Here is a 19,864-nt window from a genome sequence, read left to right as displayed (position 1 = left end):
AGACCCACACTAGTCAAAACGGCTTCGCGCCGCCTTGTGAGCATGTAGAGCGTCTATTTTCATTACTTTTTCTAATTTATGGAATTCCTTAGATTTGTCTGTATGTCTGTTTTAAAATGTATAAATGTATATTTAAAAAAAATATATATATATTTTGAAATATTTATATATTAGGAAAAAAAATTATATTTGTTACTCGAATCGTGACTAGGGATGGGACGATAAGCGATATTATCATTTATTGTGATAAAAAAACACTCACGATAATCGCATCTTGTGATAAAAAACACTCACGATAATCGCATCGTGGAGATTTAATATATCGTAATGTCGTCCTCCGTCATGCACTGTGATCAATTCACCTTTTATTTGCCGAGATCCATATCCATTACCATTTAAACCCTCTATAATTGCTAAAAGGTACTTATAATATATGTACTTGATATACAGTCTTTTTTTTCACTCTTTCAAATGTCTTTGCCAAAAAATAGCCTAATAGCTATTTTTTGGTAAATGTTCCGCCCCAGGATAATGGATTTTGATTATCACGATAATATCGTAAATCGTGATTTCTTTTGTCACAATAATCGTGATATGAAATTTTCATATCGTCCCATCCCTAATCGTGACCCATAAAAAAATGTTTGGGAACCAACGCTCTAGAAAAGAAAACTGTACATTCCATACCAGGCTTGACGTGAGCTGCACGATACCTCCTCCCCTCCTAACATATTCTCCCATCCAGGAAGCCTTTACGGTGCATACGAGTGAAAAATGGACCGGAGGGATGCACGCAGTCGTCCTGGCGCGTATTCCTCTTTTCCCCCCGGGTTCCCTGAGAGAATACACAGGTGCAGGTCGCCGCTTAGATCTGCTCTGGTTCCTTTTGGTGCAGGCTAGAGGGGGCCATATAACTCAAGGTCTCCCCGGATAGGAAGACCTCCCTTGCTCTTTTAAGTCTGCTTTTGAAGAGTCGCAAAGCAGTTTTCCATCCATACTTTTTTTGAAGATGACAGTCAGGTATGACAGGAGGAGAAGTATCTGTGACTGTGTTTTCAATTATCTCCAATAGACCATAGGGATAGTTTGAGTTGTCAAATGATATGGATAATTTGAAATGATTATAAGTAATAGGAAACTTTATACAATGATGCAGTGTAATGCATATGCATCCATAATAAAAGAGTGTTATGCAATTATAATGTTATGTGTATTTCTAACCCAGTCGCTCAGGTATGTAGTTTATTATGTTGATTTCTGTGTCTTAACACAATAGAACAGGATCAAGCGCACAGTGCCTGACAGTAGCGTGCATAGCCCTGATATTTGAGACCATCAGATAGATGTGTCCATCCCACTGTATCACTGTATCCCGCCTCAGGGTGAAGTTGACAACAAAGTGTTGTTGAACTTTAGAGCATCACTTCACTTAAGAAATCCCTTTTCCTTGCCTCCAAGCCCTACATTCAATGCCTGACTTTTTTTTTTCTTTCTTTCTTTTTTTGTTAACAAAGATCCTTTATCTAAACATTGTCTCCCCCTTGTTTCTGGACTGGGGTACGATATTGTCATTGTGAAATATCACACTATTGTGCCTCGGAGATGTCAAAGCTGAGGAGAGAACGCTTGCTTGACCAGATGTTTCTTGTGTCAAGTGCTTCCACTTAACTCAGACAGAACATTGGCACAGGAGGCTATGCTGGCTAAAATTGGATTTAATGCGAGCTATGGTTAAGGTAATGAATATTAATATGCACTTCGCTGCTGTCGTAGGAAAAAGGAGAATGTTGAACTGGTTATGCATAAATCATCATAGCTGGAAGATGTCCAATGTTGCACCCTTATTTTTTTGCCCTTTTCCTGTGGCATGTTGTTTTCTATTGTGCCCCCACACACTCTCATCTTCACATGCGGCATTTAAGTAAACATATCAAAATGACACTGTGTGTGTGTGTGTGTGTGTGTGTGTGTGTGTGTGTGTGTGTGTGTGTGTGTGTGTGTGTGTGTGTGTGTGTGTGTGTGTGTGTGTGTGTGTGTGTGTGTGTGTGTGTGTGTGTGTGTGTGTGTGTGTGTGTGTGTGTTTGCTACTGTGCACTGCCCCTGCTTAGGTATTGTAGGATGAGGTTTTGATGCCATAAACACTTAAGAATGAGTAAAGAATCCACACACACACACACACACACACACACACACACACACACACACACACACACACACACACACACAGGGGGGGCAATGTGTTTCCAATATGCTGGCTATGGAAGGTATGGTACTGAATGGAAGAGGAAATGTATTTCTGGCAGTGCTGCAGACACGGAGCTGCGGTTGAACTTTTTACCCTAATTACTTTCCCGCTAATGCCCGCGGCGTGCCAGAATCACTGTGGCCCCCTTCAGGCCCCCAGCACCCTCTGATGTGGTCAGCGTTTGGTGTGTGTGTGTGTGTGTGTGTGTGTGTGTGTGTGTGTGTGTGTGTGTGTGTGTGTGTGTGTGTGTGTGTGTGTGTGTGTGTGTGTGTGTGTGTGTGTGTGTGTGTGTGTGTGTGTGTGTGTGTGTGTGTGTGTGTGTGTGTGTGTGTGTGTGCGCTGGGCTGGAGAAGAGGAGGCGACAAAGAGGGGAGGGAGATTAAAAAGAGGGAGGAAGGAGATTTTTTTGGAGATATAATTTAAGAGCAAAGAAGTTCTTGTCAATGTTGCAAATCAGTGTTTTGGTTGTGAACACTCACCGTGCCAGCAGTGTTGTATTGGTGATTTAGTGTTTGGAGGGGACGCTGTTTTTGCACGTCGCTTAACACCTACTCTAACTGGAGTTAGCAGACCACTGATATGCATCCAGGCTCGTTCCTGTGTCAATGCTGCTGCTGTGAGACACTACAGCTTTTGTAAAAGTTGTTGAGGTGTAAAGGTAAAGGAGTAGTTCGCCCTCAAAATGAAAATGTTTCTATTGATTACTCACGCCGTAGAGAATTGAGTTCAATAATATTTTTTGGTATTTGCTCGCATTCCTAAGACAAAAAATTGATTATAGTAAATTCACCCTGACGGTTTCCCCATCCAGTGCCATGCATTTGGTTCTCCATCCAGAATCTATGGGGGTAAATTTACTATAATCACATTTCTTTTCCTTAGGGACAATGCGACAAATCCAAATTTTTTTATTGAACTCAAGTCTCCATGGCATGAGTAATCAATAGAAAAAAAGTCATTTTGGGGGTGAACTACTCCTTTAAGGGTTGTTTTACCTTGATGCATGTGCGTGCTCCTGCTCAAAAAAGATTCGGGACGGCATTCGGGACAACACGACCAATACATCACTGCTTACCACTATGTATGCATATACAGCGTGTATCTGTGTGTGTAAATATATACTGTATATACAGTATGCTGTGTATATATATATATATATATATATATATATACACACACATACACACATACATATGAGTGTGGGGGGGGTACTTATATACTTAAGATATAGATATAAATGACTCAAAGGTTTTGTTGGTCTATAATGTAATCGTGTGTGTACATCATTAGCAGTAGCGGTTCTATACATAAAGCAAGCTAAGCTGGTGCTTGTAGATCAATAGATTATCCTCATACTCAAAACAGTAACCCACTCTACGCTGACACTCTCTCATGGGTGGAAACGTCATTTATCGGAGGCCAGCGGTGCCCAATAAACACACTGCAATGAATGCCACTCATTGATCGATGGCTGCAGTTGGCGGTCCGAGGCGGTATCCCCAGTTTGGGCACCGGTGTCCCGTCTTTGGTCAAAGCCAGCTGGGAGTTCCAAGGCCCAGCCTGTATTTGTTTTACTTCTCCATAGCATGTAATTGTAATTCGTATTCGGGGATCTTGTAAAACCTTGCACCAGTCGGAAACGTGATGACGTCTCCCCCTCTTGTAAATGAATTTATTTGCCCTGCTTTTTTAATTCCCTCCCTGGCGCTCCGTCTCGGCCTCCATCTCCCTCTCCATCTCCAACCACATGAAGCTGTGTGGTTTCCATCCATCGGTTCGCTTCTTGTTCGTAAAAAAAAAGGGATGTGTGCAGGATTAAAAGCGTTCAGACTTTGTCAAGGGGAGGGAGGCAAACTGTCCGTGAAAGAAGTGCAAGGCCAGCGTTGTGAAAGCTAAAATAACAGATGTCAGGATGGGTTCGTCAGAGAGGAAGTGCACAGACAGACGAGACTGATGATAATGGCATGATAATATGGCATGCGCTTTCCATAATGGGCCTTAATGACCATTGTAAACGGCTGTGTTGCTAAAATTAAGACTCTCACCCGGTTGTAAAAGTCACATAAAACATTAAGTTGTTGGTTGGTTTTTAAAATCTGGTTCGGTCCAGCACAGTGGCAGAGCCGGATGGTAAAGTGACCCATATACTCGAGTCTATGTTTTACAGCAGCACTCGTCCAAACTAAATGCTGATGAATTTAACAGGTGCGCACTCTGGTTACTTTACAGCAGAGGACCTTGTAATTAGCACAGTCATTTAGCATGAGGAAAGTCTGTGTTTGAACTGTTGTAAAGTTGAACAGAGTCAGGTCTTAACTGATTTTAATTTGTCGCGATTAGTCTTTCCATTTGAGGTCATAGTCGCCATGCCCTCACCAGCATGCGTTTGGTGACATCTGCTTTGATCAAGGATTCCCTCTTTCGCCTCATAAAACATCATCTTGTATGTGTTATTCATATCATAATAGAGGCAAGCCTGTAATTTATTTCCCCCAGAGCTATGTTTTTGTCCCCCATCCGATTAAATACTATGGAATCGGTTTGGTTGGTTGGTTGGTTGGTTGGCCACACTCTTGTATTCCCACGAGTTTTATTGAGGAATATAGTTATTGAATGAGACGTCACTTAGTTGACATTCCACTGCTTATTTGGGTTACTGACTTTTTTACGTTATGTTCTTTTTATAACATTTTTCAAGATATACAAACATGTAAAAGGGTGAACATTACAAGGTTGCAAATTAATGTTCGTAATGTTGCTATTCGCTATAGATGTTTAATTGCGACCAAAGGTCGCAATTACCCTGAAAAACCTCGTCGCTTGTCTGTCTGTACAGGAAGTGATGTCAGTGTGATGTCACATGTTTTTCAGTTCAGGAAGTGATGTCACGTGACATCACTTTTATGCCCATATATGAGTCATTCTCTAACACATCACTGTGACTCACTGTCACTCTGTGCCACATCACTGCTCTGAAGTTTATTGCATGGCAAAGCGAAAGTTGATTACAGTGATGTGGTACAGATTACAGAATGACTCATATATGGGCATAAAAGGGATGTCACGTGACATTGTACAGAAAATGGAGGCCGAAAATGAGAATGTTAGGGTACCCCCTTATGCCCATATATGGAGATCCACCATAGACTGTAGAAAAATATGGACGAAGCGAAGCCATTGGTTTCTATGCAGCGCAAATGGCCCTTTCTACCCCTTGGAATGGGTGTCGCCATCATAGAATTGTAAAGGCATCAGAGATGCTATTGGCTGCCAACGGTCACGTGCAACGCAGGGATACATGGGAGAATGTGGTCGGAGCCTCCCGAAATACAGCACACGAAGAAGAACACAGCCGGCTGGTATCAGTTTAGTTGGCCACGCCCCCCCCCCCCCCCCCCCCCCCCGCAACTTTATCATTTATTTAAAATACATTGGACCACATTTCGACAAAACGAATATGATGGTGATTGAAAGGCAATTTTTAACTAGCGATAGGAACCATACAGTATTCATGAAAATGTTAATTAAGGTTAGAAAACGAAAGGGGAAAATGAATGGGATCCAATGGAGGGCAATTCTTTTTGCGATCGGCCGGGGGGGAAAACAGCGCAACTAGCGGCCAATCATAGGAAGTTTTAGTTCCGTATTGGAGTCATTTTAAATCGGCAGAACTACTCCTCTGAGATCCACAGGCATCAAACCAAGGCCCTACGTTTTATGCCCATATATGGAGATTCCTATATTGTCAATATTAAGAACATTATTAAGGATATTATGTTATCAATATTAAGGACATGCTCAATGCTCATATTTGGTAATATCCATATATGGGCATGTTTTGACATAACATAACTGTCATGAAGGGGTCTCCATATATGAGTAACTGGTCCCATATACATCACTGGCCAGATGGCCAAGAATTGGCGCGACCTCGCCCAATATTAAGGACATTATTAAGGAGCTACGAGATTGCTCAGGGTATAAAAGTCCATATATGGTCATTCCCAGAAAAAGAAAACAACCTTTTATGCCCATACATGGAGATTTCTGATGTCATAAATCCCAGGCCGAAAATGAGAATGTTAGGGTACCCCCTTATGCCCATATATGGAGATCCACAGGCATCAAACCAAGGCCCTAACTCACCAACTAACATAACTATCATGAAGGGGTCTCCATATATGAGTAACTGGTCCCATATACATCACTGGCCAGATGGCCAAGAATTGGCGCGGGCGAGGTCGCATGTCACCCTGAGGTCGCAGTTCACCCTGAGGTGTCTTACTAGTATTCCTGGGCGTTTTGCAGGGGAATATACAATACCGAAGTCTGTCTGTCTGTCCGATGTCTGTCTGATCTACACGCATGCTGACATCACTGATACTATACAGTTCCCAAATTTGGAGATAACGGACAGCACTGATACCGCCACCTGTACTGCGCAAAAGTGACGTATTAACTGTTAATGAATGCTTATAACGATCACCTCAGTATACATTGTCAAGCAATAATACTAATGTAATCAATCGATTTGATCATTCAATTGATGGTCTATCAGACACATTTTCTCTCAGGCATCCCTAGTAAATCCTTTCCTTTAGTAACTCGGGAATGTACAATGAGCCTTTACGGACGGATCCATTTTGGGTACATTTGTACAATCTCAGAGTTAAAACTTCGCTTTTTTTTGTGACCAGTAAGTGGCAGGAAATTTTTCTCCATTTTCTCTTGAATTTCCTCTGTAGCATCTTTGTCCTGCCAACGGAAGTGACCGAGCCGAGCCCCGCTCCCCTCTTCTCCGACTCCCTCTCCTTCCCTGTGCATCCATTCAGACCCAAGGGTCAGTTTGAGTAATAGTAATTGACACATTGATGTAATAGGGCCATCGTAACGGTCCTATTACTGAGCTGGAGAATGGCGCGCGGCGTCACCTTAACATGTGCAAGGACTGACATCCCTCCATGATCCATAATGATAATTGTGATTTAGCCTTGCTTTCAACCTACGCCCTGCCTTGCCGGCTTCAGGAAATCTTATTACGGCTGACCTCGCACTGCCTCCATTAGAAGCGGGTCATTTGTTAAAATACTGCGAAAGCAAAACAATTGAACCCCAGTGCCATTCTGATTCTATAATAGCGGGTTATCATTGTCCCTTGAATCAATTGGAGAGGCCTCCTCCTTCTGATGGAGCTCGGAATTGGATTGATCGGACTCTGATAATGCCGAAATCAATGATGCAGCCGCCTGAAAGCAAGTTATCGTCAAGTGAAATTTTTGTATTAATCTTAATTCCCGTACTCAGGCTGCTGGTAATGGGTGCCGTGCCCCGCCGTGCACGGGAAAGCCCAGCACAGTCGTAGTGTGAGGTCCTCTCGAGACGCCTGCCGTCAAAGACCAGCCCGCTATGATGGAAAACTGAATCGGGCTTGTTCAAAACTTTTTAATGTGGCACCTCTTTTATCTTCTCCAGCTCGCGCTCACAGGGACTGAAGGGAGGAATGCACTCGCGCTGACACGCAAGCAGTGTCACGCATATGCACACATACAGACACACACACTTACAGACACACACACACACAGACACACACACACAGACATGGCTGGGACAATGTTTTATTTCTCTGGCTGGTCTGAGATCTGAGGGCTCCCATGGCGCCGCTACTACAGCAGACTGTCCGGCCGCTGGCTTGGGAAACACTCTCCAACAGCCAGAGCCTCGTTCAGTATGAGTGTCTGCACAAACACACACACACACACACACACACACACACACACACACACACACACACACACACACACACACACACACACACACACACACACACACACACACACAGAGAGAGAGACAGTGTTGCAAACGTGTATGATGATGCATCATTTGGTTCATGTGGCTTTGGGAGGGTGTTTCTGTTTCTGTCTGTTTATCTCTGTGTTACAGACAATGAATCATGTGTCAGCTGTCAAAGTCCAGTCTATGATTTTAACTAATGCGTGCGTGCGTGCGTGCGTGCGTGCGTGTGTGTGTGTGTGCGCAGAGTGTTGGCTGATAGTCTTGGCTGTGTCAGTGGGTGTGCGGAGCCGTGCTCATGTCTGTGGTGTCTGCTGTGAATGCTGCAGCTCCTTACACGCACACGCTAATCCCCACCCAGCGTCTGATTACACACACGCACACACACACACACACACACACACGCACACGCACACGCACACACACGCTTTCACTCAGCACTTACACACAGGCCTTAGCAGGATCAAAGTATAGCTAACACTTGGACAGTGTGCCTAGAGAGTTTATAGGCAGTTGTTCATGGAATTCTGTTGAAGTCAGATTATTTTAGGTAGGGGCCAGAAGTTCTATGGTAGATGGTCTTTCACTATTCATGCAACTATAAGGAGTCTTAAGGACTTTGTGTCTGGCCTCAGTAGTCAAACACTACAGTCAAACACTACACTAGATGTTTCTGTGAGGGTGCACACTTCTCCCCGAGGTCTGCATCCTCACGAGGGCTTTCCCCTGGCTTGTTTGCCCAGTCCATGTTCTGCGGGCACCTCCTGAGCCAGCACACACAACCTGGCGCCCCAACAGGACCGGTCTGCAGACGCTAATATTGTTTGGCGTTTGCTGTCAAGGGAAGAGAAAAGGCCGGGTCCTATATATGGCACGGCGAACACCAACGCAGACACACGAGGACCATGTCGAATGAGAGGAGAGCAGAGGCGGCGAAGAAAAAGGAAGGATGAGAATAAAGGGGTGAAAAAGCAGCGCAGACAGACTGGCTTCTCTATCATCGGCTCCACTCAGAGCTTCGCTCATTGGAAGAATTAGGGCAAATTAAAACCCTTCACTGGCTGTGGAGCAGCACATGGCCAAGTGCCCCCCCCCCCTAAGTGCTTCCATGTTCCTGACAATTTGCGGCCGGTTTAAGATGTCTTGGCCGCTCTCTGATACTCTGATATGTGCATATTTTGAAAAAAGGGCAATTTTCTCGACTGTTTGGCCCGGCGGTATTTCACCCAGCGTGAGTGTCTGTCAGAGTGTGCTCCCTGGATGGGAGAAGCAGATCTCTTTCCACCATAAAGGAGCAAAAGGAGCGACGGTGCTGATTTGGAAGACAGACGGACGCTGGGTGCAGCGCCGGTCAGGGGCGTCACAAGGGGTAGGAAAGTGGGACTGAGTTACTAGGGCCCAAGGTGGTGGAGGGGCCTTAATTATTTTATACTTTAGCTATTGAAAAATAACAGATCTACAAGCTCGCAGCGCGGCACTCGTGAAAAGTCGTGAAAATGTGTGCAAATCTTTGAATATGTGTAACATTTGTAACTCAAATTTTGCTTCTGGGGGGTCCCTGGAACTCAATATTTTGAGATGGGGTTCCGTAGCCAAATACATACCATTTTGGGGGTCCTTCACATGAAAAGGTTTTGAGCTCCACTGACATAGAAACATAGGTTTTTCAAAAAAAAAATATATATATTCAAAGATTTTCATGATTTTTTCAAAAATAGCAGATCTACAAGCTCGCAGCGCGGCACTCGGTGCCGCGCTGTGAGCTTGTATATCTGCTATTTTTCAATAGTTAAAGCACAGGGGCCCCGCAGTGAATCCTTGTACCCAGGGCCCAGAATTTGGTGCGACGCCCCTGGCGCCGGTCAGCAGGAATATTCGACATGACTGAGGTCATCCGACTCCGTGTAATGGGCTGGACGTCTGCCCCCGCTATGAGCCGGTCATTTGAATAATGTCCACATTTGGGCCCGGTGACTTGGCAATAACTGACTACTACTTAACCTTGTTAGTCCATAATGGTTGTCTGGCACTGGTTGTAGTCTGCCAGAAAGGGGATTTCCCCATTGATCCAGTCCTCAATAGACACCCCCCCACCCCCGCCACCACCACCCCAACTCCTGACTGGACTCGTAACCCTTCAGCGATCAATAGAATCGACACTGGTGCGTCACTGTCTGGCTGAAATTCTGTTACGATGCAACACAATTATATCATTAATCACCTAACTGGTGCTTGTCATCGTAGGCAAAACATTTTGACATTTTCAAAATAGCGAAAACACACTATTGCGACGTGTTGCTTTGCGATGCATTGTGATATTGCAGATTGGCTATTTTCACTAATTATAGCACACTAAAGCCCTATATTTCATTAACTGGTGTCCCCCCGGGCTCTATACTTGGTCCTCCTCTGTCCCCCTCTACACAAAGGGCCCTATTTTCGTCCATGCCTTACCCATTATCCCTAAACTTCTTTGCCTTTTTTTACTATTTTGAAAATTGCTGATCTACAAGCTCACAACGTGTCGATGTAGATTGGCTATTTGAAGTATTTTAAAATGTATATAGCTCAAAATCTCTTTGCCAAAACTGCAAGCTCACAACGTGTCGCAACGTGATGTGAGCTTATAGATCTGCTATTTTTGCAATTGTTCAATTACTAAAGGAGTAGTTCACCCCCAAAATGAAAATGTTTCTATTGATTACTCACGCCATGGAGATTTGAGTTCAATAATATCTTTTTGTATTCATCGCATTCCTAAGACAAAAATGTGATTATAGTAAATTTACCCCCATTGATTCCGGATGGGGACCCAAATGCTGAAATGCATTCGCATTACAACAAAAAATATTATTGAACTCTCCATGGTGTGAGTAATCAATAGAAAAAAAAGTCATTTTGGGGGTGAACTACTCCTTTAAGGCATGCCCAGAATGGGGATGCTAGGTTTCATGTGGTCGAGTTGCAAATACCTCGCCGTCAAATGACGCATTCCCACATTAGACTTAGCTATTGTCTTAACCTGCGCGGCAGAAACATGCCGTGACCTCATCTCAGCGGCCTGAGGTCCGGCCAGGGTCTCCCGTTACGCCAGAGACTTTTACATGCTGGGACCGATGAGGCGTGTAACTGCCCTGAATATGTACCAGCACAGTAAATAGGCTGCTGAAAAGCACACAGTTCTGTGGCTCAAGAAACAAAACTAACAGCACATTACAACCCCTTGTATCCTCGGGCCAACGCGACCCCGCGGGCTCCGCCAAGGCCGATGGGGAGAAGGAGGGAGAGAGGGAGAGAGAGGAAGAAGATAGAAAGAGTGGCAGCTTTTAAGGGATCAGGGGCGTCACAAGGGGGGGAAAAGTGGGACTGAGTTAGTAGGGCCCAAGCAAGGTGGAGGGGGCCTTATATTATTTTATACTTTAGCCATTGAAAAATAGCAGATATACAAGCTCACTGCGAGCTTGCAGATCTGCCATTTTTGAAAAGTCATGAAAATTTGTAACTCAAATTTTGAGCTTCATGGGGGGTCCCTGGAACTAAATATTTTGAGATGGGGGTCCATGGCCAAATACATATCATTTTGGGGGTCCTTCACATGAAACAGTTTGAGCACCACTGACATAGAAGAAACCTATTTTTTTCTAAAAACCTCAGAAGGATTTGAAATAATTCAAAGACTTTTCACGATTTTAAAAAAAAATAGCAGATCTACAAGCTCACAGCGTGACACTCGGTGCCGCGCTGTGAGCTTGTATATCTGCTATTTTTCAATAGTTAAAGCCCAAAATAATGCGTAACAATGTGTTCCCAGTCTAAATGAAGAATACACATGGGGGTCACGCAGTGAATCCTTGTACCCAGGGCCCAGAATTTGGTTCGACATCCCTGTAAGGGGTGATGTGTGTGTGTGTGTGTGTGTGTGTGTGTGTGTGTGTTTGAGGGCTTGAGTTGGGGGGGTGGGTGGGTGGGGAGGGGGTTCTTGATGAGGATTTATGTCTGAATTTCCTCTTGCCAGCAGCCACTGCCTGCTGTTGGATGGAGTGTGTTGATAGAAAGGCCTCCAGTAAATGTGTGTGTTACATGACAAAGCATTTCCCCTTTTACCCCCGCACTCCACTGGCTTTCATTGTGGAGCCTCCGCAGTGAGACAGGGTGGAAACAAATACTGTGTTAAACCTCCAGGGGCCGCCGCCATGCCCAGAAACTGTGTTTAATGTGCGATACAATGTTCACACGCAGCCACCACTCTCTCTGTGTGTGTGTGTGTGTGTGTGTGTGTGTGTGTGTGTGTGTGTGTGTGTGTGTGTGTGTGTGTGTGTGTGTGTGTGTGTGTGTGTGTGTGTGTGTGTGTGTGTGTGTGTGTGTGTGTGTGTGTGTGTGTGTGTGTGTGTGTGTGTGTGTGTGTGTGTGTGTGTGTGTGTAATCTGTGCATGAGTCTGTTTTTGTGGGCGTTTTTGTGTGTGTGCGCGTGCGCACTGCACTGCGCAGTCAGTTCCATCGATGGCAACCCATTATCCATTTCTTTCCATCTTTATAAGAGAGTTCTGTGCAGGTTTGCATTCTACAGTTGGATGATTAACCACTTTGTGACCATATTTAGTTTGGGCATGTCATAGAAGACAAACACTTTCAAAGAATGTCAAAGCATGAAATGTTATACTTTTGTCGTACAACGAAGTACTCTAAATGGCTTAAGTGGTTAATTTGTTTATGTGTGTGTTTGTCTGTTTGTTTCTAGGACAAGCCCCCCATACTGTTGTGCCGACCTCTATTCTCTACGGACAGGAGAGATGGTTAAATCCATCCAGTTCAAGACACCCATCTATGACCTGCACTGCAACAAACAGTATGTCTATATACACGCCTTAACATATTGTATTCATCACTTTATTATATCTGATGATTTTTGCAGGAGGGTCTTCTCTGTAAAAGCCATTCATTGTTCAGTAAAGTAAATTGTTCAAAAAAATCAATTGCTGTCCAAAATGAGTTAACATTCTGTTCTTGGATGTTCATTTTAACGTCTCTTACCGCTTCTTTCTTCATTTTGCAGGGTCCTAGTCGTGAGCCTTCAGGAGAAGATTGCAGCGTTTGACAGCTGCACTTTCACCAAGAAATTCTTTGTTACAAGTAAGACGCTGTGAATGTTTTGAACATGACATGAGGAAACGAGCATCTGTGTTTTATGAGACTTTCCCACCCCGCACGATAAAGATAACTATAACGATAATGTTGGCGTTTACATCAATTATGTTGGCATAATCGTTGTGGTGTGAACGCTAACACCCACTTGAGTTGAGAACGATTGTTAAAGCGATATCTTTATCTTGCCCGGTGGGAATGACACTTCAGGGTGATTATCGGAACACTACAAATAAGAGATTACGTGATATAGACTGTAGGAATCAGGGAGCATTCATCTCTATTGACGTGGGGAAGAGGCACATTTCCCTGCTGATTTATTAGAAAGCAGATCAAATGGTCAGACGGAGGTCCACATCATTTCAGTGAAACGCTACACCAAGTATTTTACAGTAAATCACATTTTTATAGAGACTGTTGCACTTATGTTCCCTGCGGAGATTAAATCAGTGGCGTCGGTAGCACACACACACACATGCACGCACGCACGCACACACACACACACACACACACACACACACACACACACACACACACACACACACACACACACACACACACACACACACACACACAGACACTGAGGAGAGTTGTCATTTAACTGCTCTCCTTTTTTTCTTCTTCCCTAAACCCAATCAGGACTAACTCTGCCAAACATGCCCAGTGTTTCTGTCACGCTTTCATCGCTTAGTCCAAACAAACAACAAACACAAACCAGAGCACTGGTTAATACACCACCCAGCCATCCAGGCTTTGTCATACAGCCCTTCTCTTAAGCTGTATTCATCCAAACATCATGCAAGAGCGTCTGTTTAAAAGCCGACAGGACAAAAAAACCAACAGTAAACCCTGTTTACCAGGGCTCTTCCGGGGCTCTACCTGCCATGTGTCGTCAGCGAGGTCGTGAAACAGCCAGACTACATTACAAGGCCATTGCTGTCCACTTAAGCCATTGGCTGAAAGTAAACCGCCATTAGGACGGGTTTTAATGTGTCCTCTCGTCGTCTGCCTGGCTTCCCTATCGGTGTCTGGGCCACAGGAAGCTAAACAGGCTCAATAGTTATTAATCGTTTCTCAATGCCGGCGCTTCCTCCTTCTAAAGACGTTTGGTCTTTTTGGGGCGGTTAAGGAGCAGTAAACAAAAGGGGCCCTGTGATGTGTGTAGCATTTCTTTCTTTTCTTTTTTTTTACGAGACATATTGTCATTGTTGGCCGAGGACAGTACAGTGGACGAATGGTGGTGTGTTTTTAGTTGGGTTTTTTATGATCGCTTTGGGCTCGTCCATGTTGTTGCTTCACAGTCAAGGGGGCTCCACTCTGACGTGGGTCTGCAGCACCCCAACGCCCACTCGCCCCATTTTCTATTTCTATTCATCTTGATTTCACAGCCAGTCTCTTTAGTGTGTGTGTGTGTGTGTGTGTGTGTGTGTGTGTGTGTGTGTGTGTGTGTGTGTGTGTGTGTGTGTGTGTGTGTGTGTGTGTGTGTGTGTGTGTGTGTGTGTGTGTGTGTGTGTGTGTGTGTGTGTGTGTGTGTACACATATGTTTCTACCCGACAGAGACCATTTATATACTGTATGCGTACACACACACACACACACACACACACACACACACACACACACACTGACTGAATATCCTCGCAGAGTAGATTGACACTTGTTTCATATGGAAATTGGAAAACTGCACACTTAAAAAATAGCACCTGTGCGAAGTGAGCGGTGCGAACACGACACACGTGCATATCTCCTTGTAAGGGCTGTTCTGTCTGACGTCAGTTAGATCCTATATTGTCCAATCAGAAAAGGGACATACAGTACGGATAGTGAGACTGATCCCTCTGCAGTGACACACAATGTCACGTATTTGAGCACCTTGCTAAAAACTAGACCAGGTCAACCTGGTTGTGCCAGACCCCCTGTCTGTCATCATCATTTATGACATCATGCCTTTTGTAGGCATGTCATCATCATGTCATCATCATATATACCCTTTATATAGAAAACCCGGACCGACAGACATTTGCTTATGTAGGCCTACCCATTTCATGGGTCTGGCAAAAACAATCAAACAAAAAACATTAAAAGAAATCCTGTAGCGAACAGGGAGCCAGTGTAGGGAGGCAAGAATCGGGGAGATCCCAGATAAACGGACGTGAATGAGGCATTGGAGTCAATAGCAGCACACGGCCGCTTTGCATCATGGGATATGCAGTTTACCTAGTAACTATGGTAACCAGATGCAGTGAAATGAAAAATATGTTTTTTTGCACTTTTAGAGCATATCTGTAGTGATAATGTGCCTATACCCAGACACTAGATGGCAAAAAGGTGAAACATTCCTGTGTTTGTTTATTATAACAACACAATTACAGCCCTAAGTGCAGCCCCTAAACAAAAATGTCATGTGTGATGACGTACATTTACTCTATACATAATAATTCATGAGGTCAGAATGATTGACAGGTGAATTACTTAAACTTTAACTACTTCAACTTGAACCACTCCCTGCGAGCCACTGTTCACTGTGCTGGTTTGCACGGCTTCCCCCTCTCGTCCTCGCCGCACAGCGGAGCTCTGGCCTACTTCTGGTTCAGCCAATCACAAGCCGCGGCTGACGTCTCATCTCCTATGAAAACAAATTGTTTCCGTAGCCGCTGCCTTGTTACCCCCCGCCTCCACTGCAGCTATCGCCGTCGCGTCAACTTCAACCCAGGTAACGTTCCCTTTTTAATCAATGAAGGGTGCTCCATTGCCAACGTTGCACTCAGATGTCGGACGCCCAATTCACCCGGTTCATTTTTTGACACTGGCACAACGCAGCGCTCCTGGTGGAACCCTAGCCATACAGTCTATAGGAGCGCCTTTACGGAAAGCTGTGACCCTCAGCGTCGATCGCCAGTCCGCCTTCTTTGCATATTCATGTATTCAATGAGTTATGGCCGACTACTTTTTGACTGGAAATGCGTCATCATATGGAAGTGGAGCAAGTGGAGCACTTCTGTTGCAGCGCGACTTTAATTCTCGTCAATTGCTCGCTTTATGATTGCCTCAAAATGACAAAGCAGCAAAACAAAAGAAAATAAAAAGGTAATGAAAAAATATATATAAATAAAACACAAAGGTCTCCACCTTTGCAGTCTTTTTCCTCTTCCACTCCCAGTTCCTCTCATTTAAAAACATCTGTTTCCTGGAGTCCTCTGCCGTAACTGTCCATACCTTTGCCCAAAGCATCTATTTGTTTATACATTCCTTGTGGTGATCAACTGGGTGTAGAAGTTTCTATTCATAGAGATATTTTTTGCAGCGATGTCTGCCCTGGCGCAGGTTCATTGGTAGTAAAGTGTTCTATTCTTCTGTATGATGGTGCTTAGGTCTTGGTGGGTATCACTCAGCACATTCATGTGCTCTGCTTTCCTCCCCATCTGAATGAAGGGGGAGTTTCTAAGGATCTCATGTAAGGATACTTACATGGATACTCCTTCTTGAGTTTCCTTATTTTTCTTCCCACAACCCAGAGCCAAGCTCGGCTCTGGGTTGTCTTCTTTTCTTTTTCTCTTTTTTCGTTTGGGAGTTCCGACTGCAAGCCGCGGCTGAATAACTGCTCGCTTGCATAATGTCTTCAGACTAGGACTTAAGTCTAAGATGTGCAGGTCATCAGGGGTGTATCCTCCAAAGAGGATGATACGTTCTCCCACCATACAACAGCACATTATACTAGTTGCACATGGGCCTCTCCCCTTGGGCTTAATCTTCTTCCAGGAGAAGCGTTCTGGGTTGAATTTCCATAGATCATTGAAGACCCGGTCCCGAGGAAAGTTCTCACCACCAAATATGTACAACTCTTCCTTATAGGCAAATACAGAATGACCCCTGCATGCTTCTGGAAGGAACTGTGTGGGAGGCGTGTTCAGCCAGCAGTTGGTCTCTGTGTCAAACACTCTGATGGTGTTGTATTTGGTCTCTTCCTCGTCCCCTCGACCCCCATACACAAACATCTTTGTCCCAATGATGGTGGCAGAATGGCAATCTGAAACAAGCGTTGGAGGGCCATTGGTATCAATTAAAGACCCGACCATGGAGGTGGTGTCCAGCTTGTAGATGTCATTAGAGCGCCCAGTCAGCAAGTTGAATCCTCCAAAGATGTACATGACCTTCCCCAAGGCACAGGCTGAGTGGCCGCACTTCGCCTCTGGAACAGGTTGGGAAATGTTGGGATTGAACCACCTGTGGGTTAACACATCAAATGCATAAAGCAAATTGCACTTATTCCCAGTGATGGTAATAACCCCGTTTCCGGTTTCCTCTGTCTCAATGTTAACTATTCCCCCCCAGATGTAGATCATATCTTCTATGAGCACAGCTGTGTGGCATACACGCGTGGAGGGAGCCTCACCGGGAACCTCGGGCAACTTTGTCCAGCACAAAGATACTGAGTCAAAGACATGAATATCAATCTGGCCCTTGTTGTACTCGTAGGTCTCCCCGATAGAGTACCCTCCAAAGGAGTAAACCTTGGTGCCCACTGCCACAGCAGCATGAAGGGTTTTATTTGGTCCTCCTTTCAGATGTACAGTCCAGCGCAGCATTTCACACAGCAGCCCAACGCTTAATTGAATAGACTATACTTGACGAAATCCTCCTGTGTGTAAAATGGAGTCCTATTGCTCGCCCTACAACTTATATTGTTTCATAGACACACACTTCATTCGAACCTTGGCCAATCCGCAAAGCTGATGGTTTGGATTGGCCAATCAGGGAAGCCACTGTCTGTTGATCTCCCTAATATGGAAAATTGATCACCATTAAAAACACGATCCCAGGCAAGCTCTGGAAGACCCTCGTACCGTACAACAATTTGATCTGATGTTGGCTTGATGTATTCCGTTTCATCCAGAACTGGTAATCTTGTGATAACCAGAAGGCTCTCTCTACCCACTAAGCTACTTCGCCCCCTAATTTAGGTAAATCGCGGGAGTCATGTGACAAACGCCTTTTTGTTATCCCATACCATTGGCTGTAATGACGTTGTCCACATGACGTCTCATCATTATATTGCCCAATCAGAAAGGGGACATGCGGATAAGTAATTTGATACAGTATTTGATACACTGTCAATTTAGCATGGACATACACACATGGACGTACACACATGGACACATGTTGGAGCGGCCAGCACCGCTCAAAAAAAAAAAAAACACAGATAATATTTATTCACCATTTAACTCATACCCTGCCATACCCTGGACGTCTTTTTTGAAAAAAAAAATTGGACCTCCAACAGTGTACTAGGCATGATCACGATCGCGAAATTGCATGTTTAACCCCCATACCAACCCCATCTTTCAAACATGGCAGCCATGTTTGTTTACATTTGAAGAAAACATAAGGGCTGCCTTCTCCTGAATGCCTGAACGGATTTCCAGGCGGATTTTTTTGTTTGAAAGCTGTGAAAAGCATGCACATGCATAGTGCATGATCTGTGCACGAATGTGTGCACCAGCGTGCACACTATTTTTTTAACCCTTTGTTGGCGAACCGGCAATATAAGAGGTCCCACTTTAAATATGGCACTGAAGAAGTTAAGACCTTGGCTTCAGAATGGCATTTTAAAAAGCGTAATTCTGCGTAACGGCACATCCTTGTCGATCTGCTAGTGGAAAAGTATAAGCCTGTGCCATGAACCTAAACAGGGAGAAACTGCTTTAAACCAGTTTTGGGTCTCCATGTCTATTCTTCACCCAACAAGAGGCCCACTTCTCTGCTTCCCTCTTCGTTATTGTTCCGCCATTACGTTCTAACACTCCTCTCCTCTCCTCCTCCACCCTGCTTTCTCTCTCTCCACTCTGGTCTCCACCCAGGATGTGTCAAACACATGTTATCTCACTGCCTGGGCTCTCCTCGGCCTTGGAGAGGCACGAAAGCCTTCTTCTGGCTTCACCAGCAGGCCTTGTGGCTTACCTCAAGTCCCGTCCTCCAGGCCCCGCCTGGCCCTCCCCGGCCCCCTTCCCCAACTCTGCACACTAAATTACTGTCTGCCTCCATCTCATCTGCTCCCTGAGCGCTAAATTACTGTCAGCCACCCCCCTCCCCCCTCTCACACATACACACACACACACGCACACACGCCTCCATGCACTCACATGACCTCACCGAGTGGATGTGTAGGCGTGCGTTTGTGTGCAAGCAAGCACGCTCGCTCGCGTGTGTCTGGTGCGCGCGGTTCCCGAACAGAGCTGGGGATCCACAGGGTTTTCGAGGCCTGTGCGCGTGTGCGTGCGCATCCAGCCCTGTTTACACATACTCAAAACAAGCAGGCTGTCGCCCGTCTGTATCTGTATGCATTTATGGCAATTTATGACAATATTCATCACATCGCTGTGTCTGTTTACAAGCACATGTTTGCATGTTGTGGTGGGCTCTGCACTGCGGTGGACATGATGCATGCCCCCTCTAGCTGGAGCTCTGATTCGCCAGAGGTTATTAGTCATAGAAACCCTACTGTAGTGAGCCTGTTTACGTCCCCATCTGTTTGAGTGGGCAGAGGCACATTTGTTATGGTTTATTATGTCCAACACAGTTTATCTGCTCGTGAATTTATGGCTCGCTTTTCTTTTCGTTTTTTCTCTGGTGGAGGGGGGCTGTTGACTGTTATTTTTATTTCTGCTGACTGCAGAGGTTGGGGTTTTA

The 19,864-nt window shown here is 44.9% G+C and overlaps 1 protein-coding gene across 2 annotated transcripts in view; it reads left to right on the top strand.

The window, feature by feature from the left end:
- Positions 1 to 19,864, top strand: part of bcas3 (BCAS3 microtubule associated cell migration factor) — a 417,558-nt gene that overhangs the window by 32,024 nt on the left and 365,670 nt on the right. For both annotated transcript variants that reach the window (XM_080732380.1, XM_080732379.1), the window contains exons 8-9: positions 12,774 to 12,881; positions 13,089 to 13,165. In XM_080732380.1, the coding sequence (XP_080588506.1) occupies positions 12,774 to 12,881; positions 13,089 to 13,165 (185 nt within the window). The remainder of the gene's footprint in view (positions 1 to 12,773; positions 12,882 to 13,088; positions 13,166 to 19,864) is intronic.

Source organism: Nannobrachium achirus, assembly GCF_963921795.1.
Source record: "Nannobrachium achirus genome assembly, chromosome: 8".
Taxonomy (NCBI): domain Eukaryota; kingdom Metazoa; phylum Chordata; class Actinopteri; order Myctophiformes; family Myctophidae; genus Nannobrachium; species Nannobrachium achirus.
This window is presented reverse-complemented; position numbering and strand designations above follow the sequence as displayed.